We start from the raw sequence: 21,096 nt of genomic DNA on the forward strand, positions 1-21,096 counted from the left end.
ACATTCTTGCAGTTCAGTTGCAATTCTGGATTTTTTTATTTTTTTGGATAATCATCTAACTCCTATAGCATACTGTGGTGAACAGTAGACAGCACCATGTCGGAAATTGCAATCTGCTAGACACTTAAGTCTTTACACAACATTGCGCCTGATTTTTACAAATAATTCATAAAATGTAGGCTAGGGTATAGAGAATATAACATTGCAGAGCACACTCCATGACTGACAGATCATCTGCCAGGCCTCTTCTCTCCCCTTAACATTTTTTCCTCATTCATAAAAATAAATGGAGCTTTGCCTGCTTCAGAGCAGTAACGTGATTAAAGCACTAAGCAAATTTGTGGAGCACAGGGCTTTATAAATGTGCCCTTTTTAAATTTTATTAAGCAGCGATATGGCCGCTGTGGCAAAGCCATACCGCTGTGTTATAACTGAGCCCCTTATTGTTCTTGCTTTTTGTCAAAGGTGTGGCTAAAGACACTTTTAGTTTTTCGTTTTAGATGCTGAATAGGTTGTTTTTAGCAAAAAGTCAGACTGTCTATAGATGCCAGGAAAAAAAAACACAATAGCAGCCATAAATGAACAAATATATTAGTTTTGCCTGTGGCAGAACACCAAACGCCTGAACTACTATCTAATCAGTTGCAAAGCTGATTCAGTTTTGCATGCCATACACTATCCGATTAATGCTGCTATTGCCTGGACATGTTGTACCATAATAAGTTTATACCTCATTGCTGTGCCTTTTAAAACATCATAGTTATTAAGAAGCTAAATTCTTATGATAATTCAACAGAGCTTGAGATAGAAACAATTACCAAAAAATACTTTTGGATACTTGCATTTTAAGAAATGTTATTATATTGATAGGTTGGGAACAATTGCCCAGTGCCCATCGTTTTTCCTTTACAGCAGGAAACACTATACTATATATGTAGGTCATAGTGTACCTGTCACTTGCATACAAGTATATGGTACATGCGACTGTACGGACACAGCCGCTGTGTCCCAATATGACATCTGTGTGGGTGTGGGTCCCTGAATGCACACAGGGTGAGTTTAGGGACTTGAACCTGCAAGTCATATTGAAACACAGCAGCTATTCTGTGCAGCTGTATGTCCCAATCGATGACAAGGAGACTCCGTCACGGGGATGCATGCAACATCTCTGCACCCCCTGTGCGAGCAAAACACGGCCTTGTGCAGGGCACACATGTAATCACCCTGAATGAGGCTTAACTGTAATTTGCAATTTATTAAACGGGTACAGGTAGGCAAAAATACCGTAGGGTTTTATTAAAAGTTGCACACACATGCACTCTTCATAGCAATGTCTCTGTGACTCCATCAGAGCAACATGTAGCTATATAGCATAGTCTCTATAAGACTCTTTAACAACAGGGAGTCTAGCTGAGAATCACTACTTCAGTAAAACATTTCAGAACAGAAGCTACTTGTGATTATCCTCAAACAACATCCTTCTGAGTGAAGTCCAGGGTAGATCTGGCGACAGGTGGACAGTTGGAGGGATCCAGGGACAAAGGGTAACCTCACTGGAACTGTGGAACTGGAGTACTCTGGGAGCAATCAGGGAAGGTCTCATACAGTAGCTGGGTCAACTGGAGAATCTGCATTCTATTAGGCTCTGGCTCAGCTGCCTGCATGCTGGTTCTGACAATGGAGGGCCTCTCATTTGACTGAAGATTACTTGTCCAGCTATCTCTGCCTCATCATGTGTGGCCTCTCTAATCTGTTGAGGGAGGAAAGTTTAGGAATTTTTTATTCCCTGGGCGTGCCCAGGAACCCAGGAAGCAGTGCCAGGACAAGGTCAATTAGTGCCCAGGTTGAAGATGCCAAACTCAGACATCCAACTCAACCCCCCCCCCCCCAGTTTATTATGCATGAGTTAGTGCACAACTGTCATCTTGAGCTGGGATCCAGCTGACATTGTGCTTGTCTCAGTGTAGCACCTACCCCATATTTCCGTGGGCCTGGTGGTGACCCCCAGAGACAAGCAGGGCCGACATTCCTCCTCAGGGTGCAGGTTACTAGGCATAGTGGGTGATGTACAAGATAGAAAGATGGGCACCAGTCACTTTTATGCTTGAACAAAGAGAAGTTTATTTCTCATAAACAGAAAAATGTGGGAGAGTGGGGATGGGGCACAGGACACCCTTAGTCAAAAATAGCAACAATCAGCAGACAGGCAGACTCCTTAGACAAAAAGGTGAGATTAGGCAGACAGTAGAAGAAAAAGAGTCTTTAAGCCGACCCAGCACATCTGTACTTTGTAGAATAGGCTGTCCCCTATGGTAACTGAACTTTACTCACAGCATCATATGGAATTCTCTTGGATGAGTTCTCTCTTATAGCTCTCCCAGCCACCTCATGGGTCGCCGGTTCATGAAGAGTTACCTCTGGTACTTCTCTAGAACTCCATCCCTCTCAGCATTGTTTCCAGGTATTAAGCAGGCTCTGCGGAGTCTTGAACACCTGGATAGGCCTCAAACAGACCTAGCAACCAGGAGGACTCCTGGATAGGCTTCAGGCTTCAGGCCTAGCAGCCAGGAGCTGTTTCTCACACACCCACCCAGACAGCCACCTTGGTGGAGAAGACCTACATAACCTGACTTTCTCCAAATAAATACCTTCTCCCAGCATGCATAGCAGCTGGTCTGATTGGCTAAGGAAAAGTATGTTTATCCATGACCTGAATTCACTGTGGCTCATCATACTAATGTGAAAGGCAACAGTCCCACCTACTGACAAAAGGGAGAAGCCACAGCTGAAACAGGATAAGGAGAAACTCCATTTGATCCAACAAAAACTTCAAATTAGCCAGGCTAGCTACCACCCAGCATAGCTAAATTTAACTGTAGCCCTGTTTTAGGACCAGGGTGCTACATCAGTATCTGATCAGTATACTGTGTAGTCCACCATTTGCACTTTGTTTAGACCAGAAAGTGTGCAGCGACATCATGGGTCCTTCCTGCCTTGTGTTCTTTGCCTTTCCCTATCTCCTTGTGCTGATCATGAATAGTGCCAGACAAGGGTGTAAAGGACTCAGGGCACCATGGGGAACATAAAAGTGATGCTGTGCCATGGCAAACAGTTAGCATGGCAGGCAATAGGCTGCAGCACTGATCTATTTATTGTGAAGGCAGTGGGTCCCTCCTGCACTACAAAGGTTAACTGCGCATTAGGTCTAGGGGTAGAGGAATAAGCTGTAATACTTTTTTTTTTATAATTCTTTATTTAAGAAGGACAAACCTGCGGAATTACAGAAAAAACCCCAATGGTATGCATAAAAGTATCAATGAACTCCACCAAAACATAATCAATGATACAGACATCACAGTATTATAAAGAAGGTCTTCTATCTGTAGGGAGTAGCACCTATCTACAGAGGACTAGAGAGGTTCCTTATCCCGCATGACCAATTATTGCACGGCAAGCACCGTTTTGTGTATAGAAGAAAGAACAAAACCAAACTGACCCCAAGGTCATAGCAACCTTAGAGATGTAATTAAAGAATAGCAACAGGAAAAGAAAGGAAAAAGAGAAGAGAGGGAAAGAAGGAGGGGAGAGAGAAAAAAAAGGGGGGGGAGGGAAAGAGATTTACCTCCGACCAGTCACACCATCTCGGTTCTGGGAGCCTCGGGGGAACTAAGCCACCAGCTCCCCATATTCCTCAGAGTAGGCAAATTCGTCCCAATAAAACCATTTTTATGAGAATTGTTCGCTGAGTCCTTTCTCCGTGGCCACCAAGTTCCCCATTGCATTGATCTCCGCTACTTTTTTCAGCCAGATGGCCATCGACGGGGGCTGTGTCTGCTTCCAGAGTAGGGGGATGCAGCTTTTCGCCACTGTAAGCAGGAGAGGCAATATGGATTTCCTATTAACCTTACTAGGAATTCCTTGATAATGCAGGATGAAGAACTCCGGAACTGCAGGTACCTTCCAGTCAGTGAATTTTTGAACTATGCGATGCACTTCTGTCCAGAAGGGTTGAATGATGCGACAAGACCAGAAGATGTGAAGAAGCGATCCAACCGCCTCCCCGCATCTCCAGTAAAGGGAACATCTTGTGGATTTTTTCCTGGAGTGTAGTACCACTGGGACAGTATGTTAAATCCCGCCTCCTGATGTCTGGCGCAGATAGAAGCTTTGTGGGAAAAAAAGGAGGAGCCGATTGATTTGTTTCTCTGTAAATTGCACTCCCAGCTCCGGCTCCCATTTGGCAATATAGGGAGGTCTAAAGTCCGGAGGTTGAGCTATCAGTAGTTGATAGGTCAGGGAAATAGCGTGTCTCAATGGGGACTGCTCCAGGCTCAACAATTCAAAGGAGGTTAGTTGCCACCTGAAAGCCACCAGGGAGGGCAGAGAGCCAATAAAATGAGTTAGCTGTATTTTTTGCCAAAAAGAGAGCCCGCCAGGGCCAGATCATTCATAATTTGTTGCCTATTCTTCCACTGGCCATTGATGAGAAAGTGTCAGACCTGTAACCTTTCGACCTTTTTTAACTCAAGAAATCTAGGGACATTGAGTCCCGGATTGAAAGCCGGGTTGCCAACAATGGGAGTGAGTGGAGAAGGGAGCGCTGTGACCGAGAAGTCGCGGAAGGCCTTCTGGGTAATCTGCCATGTTTCCCCCACCATGGGATGATTCAATATCCGGTTTGGCAAGGGCTTCTGGCACCAGGGCAGCTACTTCAATTGAACCCCTGTTAGGGTGTGCTCTACTTGTATCCATTGCTTTAAGGTTCTGTGCCGACACCAGTCCAGAATATGGGTTAGGTGGCACGCCATATGATAAAGGTTTGCATCCGGCAGGGCGATACCGCCCCTCAACTTAGGAAGTCGAAGGATGGTTTGCGCCAGCCAGGGGGTTTTTTGGGCCCAGACAAATGTGACAAAAGCTCTGTTCACCATCCTGAGGAAAGAGGCAGGGACCCGTATAGGGAGTGCCTGGAAGTGATACAGCAGCCGAGGCATGATGTTCATTTTTACTATGCCACAACACCCAAACCAGGAGAACAAATCATGCTGCCAATCCTGAAGGTCTTTTTTTATGGCTGTCAAGAAGGGGGGAGTTGAGGGGAAAGATCTCCTCCACCCTACTGGGCAGAAGGATACCCAAATACTTAATGTGGGACGAGGCCCATTTAAAGGGGATGTCCACCCGGATCAGTGCAGCTAAGGAGGGCGACCTCCAGCGCCTCCGATTTCTGATAATTGATGCAGGAAAAGCGACTCCTCGTATGTGTCCAGTCCTGCGAGCAGGTTTGGGATAGACACCAGGGGGTTGGTCAAAAAAAATAGTAGGTCCTCTGCAAACGCCGCCATTTTTGGGGAGAGGGTGGCATCCAATCGCAGGCCCGAGATGTTCGGGTTATCCCTGATGAGTCTCAGAAAGGGTTTGAGGGTCAGGATAAATATCAGAGGTGACAGGGGGCACCCCTGTCTCGTCCCATTCGTTATTTGAAATGATGATGAAAGGTGGCCATTAACTTAAACCCGTGCCAATGGGCAAGAATAGATATCTTGGACCCAGTTCATCATTCGTTCCCTCAGACCTATGCATCTAAGAGTCTCGAACAGAAAGGGGCAACTCACCCTGTCGAATGCTTTTTTGGCGTCAATTGACAGGAGCAACATTGGGGTCTTCCATGACCGTGCTGCATGAATCAGATTGATTGCCTTGGTTGTATTGTCACATACCTCCTTCGTGGGGACAAACCCCACTTGGTCGGAGTGGATCAATTGTGGAATCAGATCCATCAGCCGTATGGAAAGAATTTGGTGAATATGCTTAGATCCACATTTAAAAGGGAAATCGTCCGGTAATTTTGGCAAAATAGGGGATCCTTACCCTCCTTCGGGATCACTGCAATGTATGCACGCAGTGCGTCATCCCGGGAGGGTGCTCCCCTCCCCCCGCAGCATTATATGCAGAAAGCTAATGTGGGGTCAGAAGCTCCCCGAAGGTCTTGTAATATAGAAGGGAATAGCCATCTGGGCCCAGGGTCTTTCCCAGTTGCATTCGTGCCATCGCCAGAGCCACCTCGTCTGCAGAGATGGGTTTCTCTAGTTCGGTTAATTCCTCATCTGAGAGAAGGGGGAGTCCCGATCTTTGTAAGTAATCCAGTATGTTCTTCTGTTCAGAGGATTTCTCCCCTTCGGACGTTGGGTGCGGAAGATTATATAAAGAGGTATAATACCTCTGAAACTGGTCTGCTATGTCCTCTGTAGCATGGACCTTATTATGGGTATCGTTGAGGAGTTCGGGATAAACATTTGAGCTTGCTGGGCTCTCAGAGCCCACACCAACAGTTTTCCACATTTGTTGCTATGCTCATAGAACGTTCGTCTACACTTAGCAATCACAGCTTTCGCCCTGAACAGAGCCAAGGTGCGCAGTTGGTTCCGCAAAGGCTGTCAGATCTGCAACAGCCGGCAAGCTAGTGATTTTTTATGGACGGCCTCTAGGGATCGGATTTTGTCCAACAGACTGACAATCTGTTGCTCTCTAGCTTTCTTGAGTAGGGATCCTGGCGGGGCCAGAAAAAGGGGGGAGGGAAGAGAAGAGGGGTGAAAGAGGGGTGGGGTGAAGAAGGGGGAAAGGAGGGAAGATAGGGTGAGGGTGGGAGAGCGTAAAAGGAGGGGAAAGAAAGGGAGGGGGGAGGGGAGAGGGGGAGAAGGGGAAGGGGGGGCGGAAGAAGGAGGGGGGTCAGAAGGAGGGGGAGGCCAGGAAGGCAGAAAGGAGGGGACTTAGGAGAACCTAGTGGGAGGGAGGATCCATGCACACAGCACAGGGAGACCCGGTTTCCTGTACAAGATGGGTGAGTCTAACTTGGCATTCATCTCCCATAAAACAGTACATATAGTGCATTGAGAGTCCAGTACCAACCACATCCACTGGCTAGGCTCAGAAAGCATACGAAGCAGAGCAAGACCCCCTGAAGCGTCTCACCAGCCCCAACCCACCCCCCTCCCCCCGCCATGAGCAGGATAGTCCAGCCAGAACTCAGTTAACACCCCACACCTGGAATGAGAGATGGCCAGTACTGGAGAGGCTTGTGGATATTTCAAGGCACTGCCTCTAGTTTTGTGCTGTGACAAATGGGCTTTGGAGTCTCCAGATAACCGGGACGATGAGGGTGCTCTATGGAATCCAGGGAGGGAGGGTGGGAGTGATCACACAGCGGGAGCAGGGAGGATCACAGGGTCACTGGATGTAGGGCTACCGGACCTCCCCCCCGCAGCACAGTTAACTATGTTGAAGGCACAAAAAGTCCCTGAGCCATGGGCCGGGATGGCCGTGTGCAGCCCAAGACAGGTGTCAGTTAGGGTTGTCGCTCCCAGGGCTCACATTTTGGGCTCATGCACCCGCGCTGGCATCTGGTCTCCTCTCCTACGTCTGTTGGAGTGGCGGGGTAGACCCGGTCTGGGGGCCCGAGGTGCAGAGCGGGAGTCCGCGGTAGGCAGCGGGCTCAGCCAGTCCGGAAGGGGTATTGGCTCCATGTCCAGGAAGGCAAACAAGTCTGGGAGATCCGAGTGGCATCGCAGAGTGAAGGAAGAACTAACCTTGCAGACGGTCAGTTGAAGCGGAAATCCCCAGCAATAAGGCAGTGCTGCTCGGCGTAGCGGCTCCAGCAGGGATTTCAACATGGCTCGCCTTTGCAGGGTGTCCCTAGATTTGTCCGGGTAGATGGAGATTTGAGCACCATCGAAATCAATCTGGCCTTTAGACCATGCAGCACAGAGAATTAGGTCCTTCTGGGCGTATCGATGGAGATGGCAGATCACGTCCCGTGGCCGGTCGTGTTGTGGCAGCTTAAGTCCCAGCGCCCGGTGCACCCGATTGAACTACAGGCTGGTGGGGGGGTCCAAGACCCTATGCAGGATTGCCAGAACAGTGGCTTGTAAGTTCTTAGGGCCAGTCGCCTCAAGTAACCCCCGGATATGTAAGTTGTTGCGGCGGCTCTGGTTCTCTAAATCCTCCGCATGGAGCTGTACTCCCACCAGATGTTCCTGGAATGCTATGTGTTCCCTCTCCAGGTGGGCAACACGGAGCTCCAGGGCGCTCACCTCTGATTCCTCTTTTCTCAGTCGGTCATCCAACCCATGGACCTCAAAGAGGAGCTTGTGGAAGTCGCGACGATGCTGTTCTTCCACCCTCATGACCAGCGCCTCCATGTCTACTTTCATCGGAAGTGCACGAAGCAGGGCCCTGATGTCGGCATCAGCCTGGGGCGATTGTGTGGGAGTTCCCAGGGTGCTCGGAATGCTGGGCGATGGGTTCAGGAGCGATGGTAGCCCCTCTAGCGAGCTAGGCACGGGACGCTGCGAGGCAGCCATGGATTTGGAAGGTGAGTCCCGAGCCCCCTCCCGCCACATGTCACCTCCAGGAGGCCGCAGAACGGGCTCTATCTGGAAGAACTGACTGATCAGGACTGCTGAGACAGCTTTTGACGATCCCCTGGTCCTCCTGCATTTGCGGTAGGTCATGGCAGGTCGAAAGAAGGCGTTAGGTGGGCATTTCAGCCGTTTTTGGTGGGTCGGAGCTCTAGCAGTGAGCGTCTTCACTCCGCCATGACCAAGCCACGCCCCCAAGCTGTAATACTTACCTTATTCCTCACCCTTGCAGGCTTCTACCACTCTGTGCAAACTGGTCCTCCAAAACCTCTACAGAGCTCTGGCCGGCAGTCTCACTCTGACATCATTAAATGTAATGCAGGACCAATAGCCCCCCCACATGGAAAAACCCCATGGCCAGAGCAGGTGCCCCTCCTGTCCTTCCCTTGTCCCGGCTCTGCCAGAAAGCTGTGAGACATGGAGTAAAAGGGGTCTGCACCTGAATCTGAGAAATGTGAGTAATTGGGCATTCTTTTACACTTCTATATAGATGAATAGAAAAAAAACATTCTCACCTCAAGAGTTCTGGGGGCACTTTGGTTCCACTTAGTGATATGTGGGACAGTGACAAAGAGCTGCCGAAAAACTTCTCCACAGATGGCAGTGTCTCCGGTGTACGCCTGTCAGGAATAGAATGGGAATGTTTAGCCCTTTCAATTATTTGATTTGTTTTTTTTAGGTATACAGTACAATAATTCAGCTGGATGTAAAGTCACGATGAAAGTCATATTTTGTTGTCACATATGCAGGTTCTGAACCCTAGCCAAGCAAAACATCTACAGCATATTATATAGTTTAAACAAAGATTTTAAATGTGCAGTTTCTAGCATATCTTGCAATTCTTGCACTCATCCTGCAGTCCTGCACAGTACTGCTAACACTGTAAAGTCACACACCAGAATGCTAAATAACTGCAGATGTAGCACAGTAGGCATGATAGTGTTTATTCCATAGGTGTGCCCAGTCTATGGCATTAGCGTATGCACCCCAAAGCTCAAACACATATGCGTGTGTGCATGTGTATATATACTGTCTACTGTCAGTAGATCAGTGGACAGTGTCATAAGGTCAGAGATTGGTGTCAGTAGGGTAGTGGACAGTGTCAGTAGTTTTTATTTTATTTTTTATTATTTTTTTTACAATTTTATTTTTTTACAATTATTTTAGGAGCCCCATTAGAGGGCTTTGGTGAAATATCAGGGGTCTAAACAGGGGAAATCTGCACCACACGTGGTTATTAGGGTGTGCCCAGGCACACCCTGTGTGCACGCCCATGGTTCATTCCTTTTAAGAGCTGAAGATATGGTGTTTTAGGCTAACTTTTTATGTGCGGCAGACTTTGCTGGCCTTCTGAAAGCATTCTGCAGGGGATCCCATTTCAAAGCTGTTTGACAGTCAGTGAGAAGGCAATATGTCACTTCCTTGATATTCCTTGATGTTATTATTATTACCGAAAAATGTAATTTACATATGAAGTCTCTACTAGTTAATTTGATCTGACTAAAAACAATGGATAGTGCTTATTTCTTTTCTCTGATAAACAACTGGATGAAGCATTAACATATCCATAGATATAGAAAATAATGCAACAACAAACATATACAATGTACATGCACAATAAATACATAAAAAATTATTTAAGGTAAATATTACAATAATAACTAAAATATATATTACCTGTTATTGCACTATACTATAGCATAATCATCATTATGATCAACAGTGAGGATTTGGACAGCATTGAATGTAAAATCCAAATTTCATCCCTAAATATAAAATATAATTGTTTAAGGAAACTTACCGGTGTGATAGAGAGTTCTTAGAGAGATCAAGATGTGAGAGACAGGAGCAGCAACCAAGAGCCAATGCCCCGAATATCTGAAAGGAAAGACCATACTGCTTTGAGATCTCCATGCCAATGAACTAATATCCTAATTACACTAATTTATTCTTCACCTAAACACTCCTTACGCAAAGAAAACCTCACACTACTGCCACCATCACATTTGCAAACATTCAGACACTTGTACAGCTCTTTTCCGCCATTCCCAAAACAGTCAAGAGCCATTAACTATAGGCATACAGCTGTCATCCATAACCCATATCACTGCTCCCATTCTCTTACAGTGTCTACAGCACAGTCTGTTCCTGAGAGATCCAAATAAACCAACGAATTTGGATGAGACAGAAAAGTGTAAAGTGCCTGGGAAAACAGAGATGTATTAGTTATTAGGAGTGTGCAGAAGAGAGAGGTTTAAATGTAAGTGGATTGTAAAGTAGCAGGAAGGATAGGTGTTACGACATGGAGACAAAGGATGACTTTCAAAAAGATTTCTATATAGAAAACCAAGCAGCAAAGATTTCTATGGAGATCACATCACGGCAGAAGAAGGTGAGCCCTTCTCTAAGAAACGTTGCTATCTTCTGCTGTAATATGATCAATCAATAAAGTGTTGGAACCTTTTATGATGTTCCCTGCTGTGCTGGTGATATATTTCTTGCCTGTTCAAGTTCTAATCTGAACCATCTTCCTATGTACTACATGGATGTGGATGGTGAGATTTCTGTTATTCTTTCTTTGCAGCAGCGGCAAAACGAATTTCACAACTGTTCAGAGCTGGGCACCTTCTTAATAAGCCCTTCTCACCCAATCATCTTAGAAAGCTTCTGAAACGTTAGCACTGTGTAATACAAAACAAGTAGACTGCCCAGTCCAATATAATGGCCATGTCATTTCCTCCCCCTGTACCTGTTGCCTATCCAGCCTCCCAACAAAATCATGGAATAGGTTATGAATTGGAGGTTTGTATGACACTATAATATAACAGGGCATGCCAATAATACATTAGCAACCTGCAATATTTGTTGCAGGCTGCATCTGTAGCATAACCCTCAATACAAATACTTTGTGTCCACTTTAGTAAAAAAAAAAAAAAAAATTTACACATATTTAGTACCAATAGTGTATTGGTTTTTAAACAGCTTGAGTAATTGAAAGAAAGAACACCGCACTCTAAATAACATGTAGCTGCCTACCTACAGGATAATTAAAATGAATGAATGAAAACAATTTAGGAAGATGTTCCATGTTACATGCATAGTATATATGGGATACAGTGTGGAAACGACCGGTTGGCATGCAAGAAAGTAGATAGTAACTGGAAGAATTGTGCTATAAATTAGGTATTGATAGATAGATGAATGATGAAAGCATGCATTATATCTGCTTTTGGTTGTTAAGGGGCAGTCTCACATTGGTCTCCTCACTCCCGAGAAGTCCAGGGTTCTTACTGAGGGTCAGAGAGTGCAGCGAGGAGGAGAAGAGAGCATTCTGGCAGAGAGACTGACACAGAGAGAGTGCTCCTACAGAAAGAAAGTTCCACAGTAATATACACTCATACACTACATTATACAGGCACAGAGGTGTCATTTGCAGTGCATCAGCCACCCATTCCTGACATTGTTTTCTTTTATACATAGTAAAAAATTGCAAACACCATTAATTACCATAATTAAATATCAAAAAGTCACACACAATATCAATCACCCTTGTACCTCTAGATGTAATATTTGTTTTGCTCAGGTTGAGGCTCCGAAGTCCGGCATGAAAATAGAGAAACTGCTGAGAGAGCGCCGAGATTCCTAGAGGATAGCGATGAAATAAAATCCAAGGTTAATAATAAATCATGATAATTAATAATACATTAATAATAAATCTGTCTAATGAGTTCATAACTGTATGACCAGCAGAGAGTAAATGATGGACATGATTTCATTTTTCCGTGACATGTGACACTGACATATGTGACATATACGTATGTACAGCGCAGAAGTTGGATTACCTCGGTCTTCCAGCGGGTTGTGTGATAGGTTCAGTGAATGCAATGAGGAGGCTGAGTTATCTGCCAACACAGAGGCCAAGCGGAGAGCAAAATCACTGCAGGAGAGAGAAGGACAGAGAGAGGAGGAATGGAGAGAGAGAGAGATAAGGGGTGAGAGAGAGAGGGAGTACTGTGCTATTGGACATAACAAAACTAGCCTGACACCATATTTATTAATTCACACGTTATCTCACCCAGTCATCCTGTCATGTTCTTTGACCGTGTAGCACTAAGTTTCCCCTGTACTCCATATTGAATGAAATGATTCCACTCTGACAATGCCTTTGAGATAGGTACTCTTAATAACTAGGCAATCCCTCACACAATATGCTGAACAACAGACTCTTGATTGTGTCACTCTTAAGAGGCCATGCTTTTTTACCCATAAATCTGTCCCTTTCCCTTTTACTACAACGCAAATTTTTCAATCTATTTTTGAATCCACCCAACTTGCCCCTGTGTTCCTATCTCCCTCTCTCCCCTTATCTCGGTATCCCATCTATATAACCCTCCTTCTCTGTCTCCCTCTCTCACGCTCTCAGTCCGCAGTCCTCAAGGATTAGCTCCTCTAGGTGCTGCGATCGGCCGACGCAGTGAAGGATCTGCTCTGTCACCTCCGATCCCTACAATTAAAAAAGAAATATTAAAATTAAAATATAACCAGATATGACCAGATGCTAATTATTTCCCCCAAAAATATGTACAGTCTATTCCGTGTTTACCAGTTTGAGATTTGCGGCCTGGAGCCTGAGAAAATACTGATTGTATGCGAGAGCGGCAACAACCAGAGCCAGGTCCCTGTGAAACACAAAAGGTATGGTGTAACTAGGAAAAAATTCAGCCAATGAATGTTCACACTGCATTTTTACCTTGACCCTCTGACCTGCTTTCCAGATGGCTAAAGTCTTGCAGGTTAAACTCCCGGCTGTCCTGAGAGTGATAAATCATATCCACATCCTAAAAAAAGACACAGCTTTTTATGCATTTGGCCAATTATTACCTATATATGGCTGACATCTCATTCACTTAAACAGAATCTGTTATTTATTAATTACAGATATTTATTTCAAAATGTACATAGCACTGTACATATAAATGTATACAGATACTCCTCGTTTAACGACTTACCTGTTTAACGAACACTCGGACTTATGACCAGCACTCCCAACCCAAGCGATGCACTGTACATCATTGTATTGTACAGTACAGAAATTTTGTTGTTTATATTTTTGTGTTCTGTACTTATGCAAATTAGAACAACGTTATGGAGCTGGAGGTTTGTGTTTAGACCTTTTTTTCAGAATACAGTACAGTAGTTAAGAATGCTTAAAATATTGATTAAGATACCTATTCCTACATATATACACATACACATCAAGGGCCAACGTAGACAAGAGCCAATTAACCTGCCTGAATGTCTTTGGAGTGTGGGAGGAAACTGTAGTACCCCACACAAACACAGGCACAGTAGTGTCCTGGCTGGGGCTCAAATGGAAGCCCTTAGCACTTCAAAACATAAGTGCTAACCTTGGCTTCTGACAGAATCCGGCATTGTCTGAATCACAGGCCACATCCTAGATCTAGAGCAGTGACTTGAATGACTTGAGTGAAGCCAAGTGCAATCAGCTACACTACCCTATGAGAAGAGCAAGAAACAATGGCAGCAGTGGCAGAATTACCGGGGTCGCAACAGTCGCAGTTGCGACAGGGCCCGGCATTCCGCCACTGTGGGGGGGGCCCAGCGGGGTTGCTCTTTACAGCGCTCTGAGGCTGAGCGTGTCTCTCATCTAACAGCAGAGAGACACCGGCATTGTTTGTTTTATTTCCCTCTCCGTGTGTAATCTCTCTCTCGCACGGCATGACAGAGGACACACAGCTGATCTCCCCCCTCCCCTCTCCTCTGTGCTCCGCGGGCACTGAGGGGGGGTCTGCATTGATGAGGTGGGGGTCTGCACTGAGGGGGGTCTGCATTGATGAGGTGGGGGTCTGCATTGATGGGGTGGGGGTCTGCACTGAGGGGGGCTGCATTGATGGAGGGAGGGGGTCTGCACTAAGTGGGGTCGGCATTGCTGGGGGGTCTGCACTGAGGGAGGGTGTGTGCTGATGGAAAGGGGTGGTCTGCAATGAGGGGGGTGGTCTGCATTGTGGGGGGCCTGCACTGATGGAGGGGGGCACTGTAATGAGGGGGGGTGTGAACTGATGGAGGGGGGGTCTGCAATGAGGGAGGGGAGGTCTGCACTGATGGAGGGGGGTCTGTACTGAGGGGGGTGTGAACTGATGGAGGGGGGGTCTGCAATGAGGGAGGGGAGGTCTGCACTGATGGAGGGGGGGTCTGTACTGAGGGGGGATGTGAACTGATGGAGGGGGGCACTGTAATGAGGGGGGTGTGAACTGATGGAGGGGGGGTCTGCAATGAGGGAGGGGAGGTCTGCACTGATGGAGAGGGGTCTGTACTGAGGGGGGTGTGAACTGATGGAGGGGGGGTCTGCACTGATGGAGGGGAGGTCTGCACTGATGGAGGGGAGGTCTGCAATGAGGGAGGGGAGGTCTGCACTGATGGAGGGGGGTCTACACTGGGGTCTATAGTGATAGAGGGGGGTCTATACTGATAGATGAGGGTCTGCACTGAGGGGGGTCTATACTGACAGATGGGGGTCTGCAATGAGGGGGGCTATACTGATGGATGGGGTCTGTACTTAGTGAGGAGGATCTATACTGCGAGAGGGGGGTCTGTACTTAATGGGGGGTCTATACTGAGAGGGGGGTCTGCAGTTAGTGGAGGGGGGTCTGTACTGAGGGGGGGCTATAGTTGGTGGAGGGGGGTGACACCAATTTTTTCCTCACCGGGTGACACCAACCCTAGTGATGCCACTGGAGAGACATGCTCTCTGCTCAGAGCCGTGCTGTCCTGAGAAGACAGAGGACTCTGATAGAGGACTCTGATGGGCACTGATAGGGGGCACTGATAAGATTTACTGATGAGCACTGAAGGGGAGGGACTGATAGGGGACACTGATGGGAGGCACTGATAGGGGACACCGATGGGAGGCACTGATAGGGGAAACCGATGGGAGGCACTGATAGGGGACACTGATGGGCACTGAAGGGAGGCACTGATAGGGGGCACTGATGGGAGGCACTGGTGGGCAATGATAGGAGGCACTGATGGGGGGCACTGAGAAGGCACTAGGGGGCACTGATAGGGGGCACCGATGGGAGGCACTGATAGGATTTACTGATGAGCATTGATAGGGGGCACCGATGGGAGGCACCAATGGGATTTACTGATGAGCACTGAAGGGAGGCACTGATAGGGGGCACTAAGAAGGCACTGATAGGGGCACTGATAGGAGGCACTGAAAGGGGGCACTGATAGGCTGCACTGATAGGAGGCATTGATGGGCATTGATGAGCACTGATAGGCAGAACTCATAGGCTGCACGGATGGGCACTGAGGAACACTGATAGGCAGAACTAAGGCAGTATTGATGGGCACTGATGGGCAGTATTGAAGAGTACCGATAGGTGGCATGGATGGACGCTGCAATAATGAGCAAAGATAGGTGGTGCTGATAGGCAGATTTGATGGGCACTAATAGGCAGCATTAATGAGCACTGATAGGGAACACTTGTAGGCGGCATTGATGGGCACTGATAGGTGGCATTGATGGGCACTGATACATGGCACTGATGATTGGGGCACTGATTATCAGTGTAAACAATTTACTGACATTCTTGCCGGTAATGGCAGTCCTTTCCTCACACAGACATAGCACGGGAGGAAAGGGCTGCGGATAACCGGCAAGTCTGTTTACATGTGATCAGCTGACATCACATGGTAAAGGGCCACTGTGATTGCGCTGGATGCGCGTCCCAGGGGGCATGCGGGAAGCACGGTTTTGGGAGGATGTCCATGGATGCCCTCCCAAAATTTGAAGTCTGGAGCTCGGATGGAAGGGGGGGGGCCCATCATTGTTTCTTCCACCGGGGCCCGGAAGGTTCTAGTTACGCCTCTGAATGGCAGCTTTCATCAGAGGCTCATAAAACAGGTGTTTAGCTTTGCAAATGAAACTCTTAAAAGCTGAAATACGCCCACTCACATGCACAACTTCTGGAACCAAGTGAGGGACATTATTTTCAAACTGACCAATGTTCGCCTTGGAGACAACCCTGTTGCCTTCTTCCTCCACCTTACACCTTTGTCAGTAAAGCAGTATACATGTTCACTCTTGATATATCTTTTGAATGTGGCTAAATTGTGCATTCGTCTGGAAACAGATGATTCCTCTTTCCATCAGAGTCTGGATCTCCAAAGTTAAAGAGATTAAAACTATGGAAGATGTCTTGGCCTCTGAAAACATAGAGATGACCAATTTTGGAAATTGTGGTTTTATTGGTGGATTTTAATGGCTTTTCTGAATTTGGAGCTTTGATGGCAAATCTTTGAAGGTTTATTCTCCCTCAAAGCCCTAAACCCATTTCCTCTCCCCTATTAATACCCCCCCCCCCCCCCACACACACACACACACACTTTTTTTTTCTTTCCTCTCTTCCTTGTCCTCTCTCAGGTTCTTACTTTCCTGATTCTTTCTCCTTGGGATTCCTGAGTAGGATTTTCCCCTTTGTGTTTCAAGGGAATCCACTCAACTATAGTGCTCTGTGTAATAGTTTATATGTGGAATAAGTGGTATCTGGGTTAACTCATACATGGATAGTAGTGCACAAGTTTCAGTTGATATCTAGGATCTAGAGAATTAATCTCTTCTCTTTAACGGAAGCCAGTCTTAGGTCATAATGTGAAACTGGATAAATCAAAATAATTTTGGTTATGATTTCTTGTTTTCCCTTAGGATTATACTGTTAAAGGATAAGTTCACCTTTATGAAAAAATAATAAATGCACATATTTTTGCAGAAAAAAAAATGTGCATTTATTAGCTTTTTCACAGAAGCCTGCAGAGCATTGCACCTGTGATCAGTGAATTACGGGTGCAATGTCAGGCTCCTGCAAACACCTACAGCTTAGCCTACTACTCTGTGCCAGTACTTCTGTTTGGGCTATCAGTTTGAGAGCTGTAGGAAGTGTCAATGGACTACAAGCCGTCCATTGAAAACGCTAAGCCATCTGCTACATTGGAAAACAGGACTTGTAGTTTCCTTATTCACAGATTACTGTAAATGAATGACACAGCTGTGTGGGGGGACCCCTGCACATCTGTGCCGATTTTAAAATGTGACAGTGGCTGTGGGGCACAGGAACCTCCACCCGCTGTTACAGGGGAAGCGGTTAGGGGAAAATGGAACAGGACCTGGAAACATGTAACATGTTACACCCTAAATATGGGTGTAATACAGGTAACATGTTCGAAAAGGTGAACTTATTCTTTAATGTACCCTGGTACTCTTCATATGCGATTCTGTAACAAGATATGTTTCTGCTTGTACACCACTATTTTCTGCATTGCTCTGTTATAAAAATGAAAAATATAGAATTAAAGTTGAAATACATATATGTTTATTGTTAATTCACTAAATGCTTTGGGAATGTTTGGCAAACTTTATGATCCATATTGTCTATCACACTATACAGGCAGCTAACACTCTGCATTTCTAGTGCAGTTATGCAGGCTCCTAGATCATCACTTTTTTCAACTTTTATTTAGCTGCTGGCTTGATGTTTCAGTTTCATGGGATTTGCTTACCCACTGCACCTCTTCTCTGCAACACACACCGTTGTAGTCGCATAGAGCAGCGTATGTCTCTGAAAAGCCACCTAGAGAAATGACAGTAGTTATAACAAAAGATTAGTACTGGTCCAATATCTAAAAAAATAATCAGTTCACTACTTCTACATAGGTTATATATTTATGACTGATATTTTCACAAGACATATACATGGCTTTTTTATGCAGCATAATGTACAGTGGATTTACTTTCGTAGTTTTAGGTGTAATTAAAATAATATTTGTGTTTATGCCCCCCCCAGCTCCACCATCCAGAAGATGAACAACTACAAAAATTGTTGGCCTGGTCAGGGATTTTAGCAGCGTCTTTTAGATTCAGCGGGCTGCATGTACCCAAATCAATTCAGAAGTCCATAGATCTATTAATTAGCTGGGAGGTGAGGGGTCCAGTGGGGGGACAACATATTATTGATTTCAGTTTTGCTTTAATCAGCAGCTTCAATATAAAATAAAAGCTTTTATTTTGACATCTGCTATAAAAATCTAAATTTAGAATGCTGCAAGGTACATTTTTAAGTTTTTTTTTTTATTCTTACTTTCTCAAATCTCTGATAATAATTTATGAGGTTAATGTATTAATTTATTTAATAAGCTGTTCACTTGTAAATTGCACTTTGCAAGGGGATTTTCCCCAGAATGAGTTGAATTTTTCACTTTGCAAAGTATACGCAATCACGTACAAATAAAATAACATTAAAAAAAACAAAAACAAAAAAAAACAGTATTTCTCCTTGCACATGACTGGATGATGAAATCAGCAGAGCTCCATCTCATTCACTAAGCTCTGGGGAAAATTACCTTTCAAAGTGCAAATTCCTTGCAAAGTGAACAGTCTGATTGTCTTTAGTAAATCATCACCTATTTGGCTGACAGAAATCAGGTAAGCCAGATATATACATTTTACCACAGTATTGACTTACAGAGCTACCTGATATTTATTAAAACACGATCAATACATAACGAGAAGCTGATTAGAAAAATTTGTAAAAAAAAATAATTTCATGTTTTTATTGACTTAATTGATCCAGGGTGTGCTGCCTTTGCTGGAAGTGAGAGGAAATTTGAGACAATAATTGAGGCTAATAATGAGATAATTTGAGTCGTTGTGGTAATCAATGAAATTTCAGTCAGATGTGAACACAAATGATGATTCTAGGCGTACCGAAACAACATGCCTACCCCTCACAAAAATACACTCTTTCATGACTGTTCTTCCTGGCACAAGTAGTTGCACTGAATTATTCCCCCCCCCCCCCCAAAAAAAATTGTCTCATAAATGTTTTGATGCTCAAGAGACTAGTTTGTTTTACAGTGCCTTGAAAAAGTATTCACCCCCCTTGGCATGTTTCGTGTTTTGTTGCCTCACAACCTGGAATTAAAATGGATTGTTTGAGGATTTGCATCATTTAATTTACAGAACATGTCCACAACTTTGAAGATGTTTTTTTTTACTGTTATTGTGAAGCAAACAACAAATAGAACAAAATAGCAGAAAAAGTCAATGTGTATAACTATTAACCCCCCTAAATTCAATACATTGTAGAGCCACCTTTTGTGGCTATCAGAGCTCCAAGTTGTTTGGATAAGTCTCTATGAGCTTGCCACATCTTACCACTGGGATTTTTGCCCATTCCTCCTTGAAAAACTGCTCCAGCTCCTTCAAGGTGGATGGTTTTCGCTTGTGAACAGCAATCTTTAAGTCTGACCACAGATTTTCTATTGGATTGAGGTCTGGGCTTTGACTAGGCCATTTCAACACATTTACATGTTTCCCCTTAAATCACTCAAGTGTTGCTTTAGCTTTAGCAGTGTGTTTGGGGTCATTTTCCTGCTGGAAGGTGAAACTCCATCCTATCTACAGATACTCCAGTCTCTGCTGTGGAACTCTGCAGCTCCTCCAGGGTTACCTTAGGGCCAATTTAGACAGGAGCCAATTAACCTACCAGCATGTATTTGGCGTGTGGGAGGAAACCACTTCTTAGAACATTCTAGAACATTTTTTGTTTGAAATTCTATCCATCTATGGCCAGCTTAACTTACACAAATGGAGAATATTTACTTACGTAAATGAATAGCTACGTTTACTTTAACCCCTTGCCGACCAGCAGTCATCATTATACTGCGGGGGGTCGGCACATTCCCGTGAATTGTCGTAGCTATATGTTGGCCCTTTAAACAGCTTTAGCAGGCGCACACGTGCCCGCTGCACGACGGGGGAAATAATGCGCGCGTCCGGCAGCCGCGATGTCCGCCGGCCATGATCGTGGGCACGAGAGCCAGAATGGGGATGTGTGTGTATAAATCCATCCTCCTCCCTCTAGGCAAATTAGATCAGAGGGAAGTTGGGTATAAACAGACAGTCGAGTCTATTTACCTTCAACCGCCCATAGGGAAAAGCGAGCTCTGTTCGTGTGCGCTCTGTATAAACTGAGCTGTCACAGACTTGTCATTGGCACACTCTGCTCTGATCAGCTGGGAATCAGCGGAAAGATACCCTGCTGATCAAAACGGACTGTGCCCCATGTGAAAGGGGCCTTAGGCTTTATGCACACACAGGAAAAAAAAACACCACTTTTAGAGGCATTTTTCATTTTTTTATTGCCTCTTAGTGCAGATCTATTTCAGCCAGTGTGTCGATGCACATTGTGGCATTAAGAATCATATTTTACAGCATTTTAGGGCATAAAAAAGCCAAAACATGTGTGCAGAGAGTGGCTTACTGGCATAAATTACACACTTACACACGCAAACGTGTAAAGGTGAGCATGTACACTTAAACTCATTCTAGTGGCTATTCCAAATGATTATTCTAACCAATAGAATAGAGTTTCCACACATACACCTCTAAATGTTATACATTTTTTTATGCTGGATTTTTCTGCCACTTTTTGCAGAAAGATTCAGTGTAGATGGCAGTATTTTAACACACCTGTGTTCATAAGTCCTTATTCATCAGATTAAGTGATCATTCTCTATGCTAGGAGCTGATTTACTAGAGGAGTAAAGAATTATCACATTGCAAAGGGAAAGTAAATCGGTACAATGTGTTCCTAAT

The 21,096-nt window shown here is 45.2% G+C and overlaps 1 protein-coding gene across 4 annotated transcripts in view; it reads right to left on the bottom strand.

Moving 5' to 3' along the window:
- The window catches only part of CARMIL3 (capping protein regulator and myosin 1 linker 3), a 150,490-nt gene that overhangs the window by 51,474 nt on the left and 77,920 nt on the right, over positions 1–21,096 (bottom strand). For all 4 annotated transcript variants that reach the window (XR_012244587.1, XM_073632554.1, XM_073632564.1 and 1 more), the window contains exons 7-16: positions 18,000–18,070; positions 13,182–13,255; positions 13,021–13,096; positions 12,833–12,921; positions 12,260–12,354; positions 11,973–12,059; positions 11,671–11,780; positions 10,543–10,620; positions 10,219–10,295; positions 8,933–9,037 (exon numbers count right to left, since the gene is read on the bottom strand). Coding sequence is in view for 3 of the 4 variants with exons in the window: in XM_073632554.1 (XP_073488655.1) it covers positions 8,933–9,037; positions 10,219–10,295; positions 10,543–10,620; positions 11,671–11,780; positions 11,973–12,059; positions 12,260–12,354; positions 12,833–12,921; positions 13,021–13,096; positions 13,182–13,255; positions 18,000–18,070 (862 nt within the window). In the remaining variant the exon portion in view is untranslated. The remainder of the gene's footprint in view (positions 1–8,932; positions 9,038–10,218; positions 10,296–10,542; positions 10,621–11,670; positions 11,781–11,972; positions 12,060–12,259; positions 12,355–12,832; positions 12,922–13,020; positions 13,097–13,181; positions 13,256–17,999; positions 18,071–21,096) is intronic.

This window comes from Aquarana catesbeiana, linkage group LG01 (assembly GCF_042186555.1).
Source record: "Aquarana catesbeiana isolate 2022-GZ linkage group LG01, ASM4218655v1, whole genome shotgun sequence".
Classification (NCBI taxonomy): domain Eukaryota; kingdom Metazoa; phylum Chordata; class Amphibia; order Anura; family Ranidae; genus Aquarana; species Aquarana catesbeiana.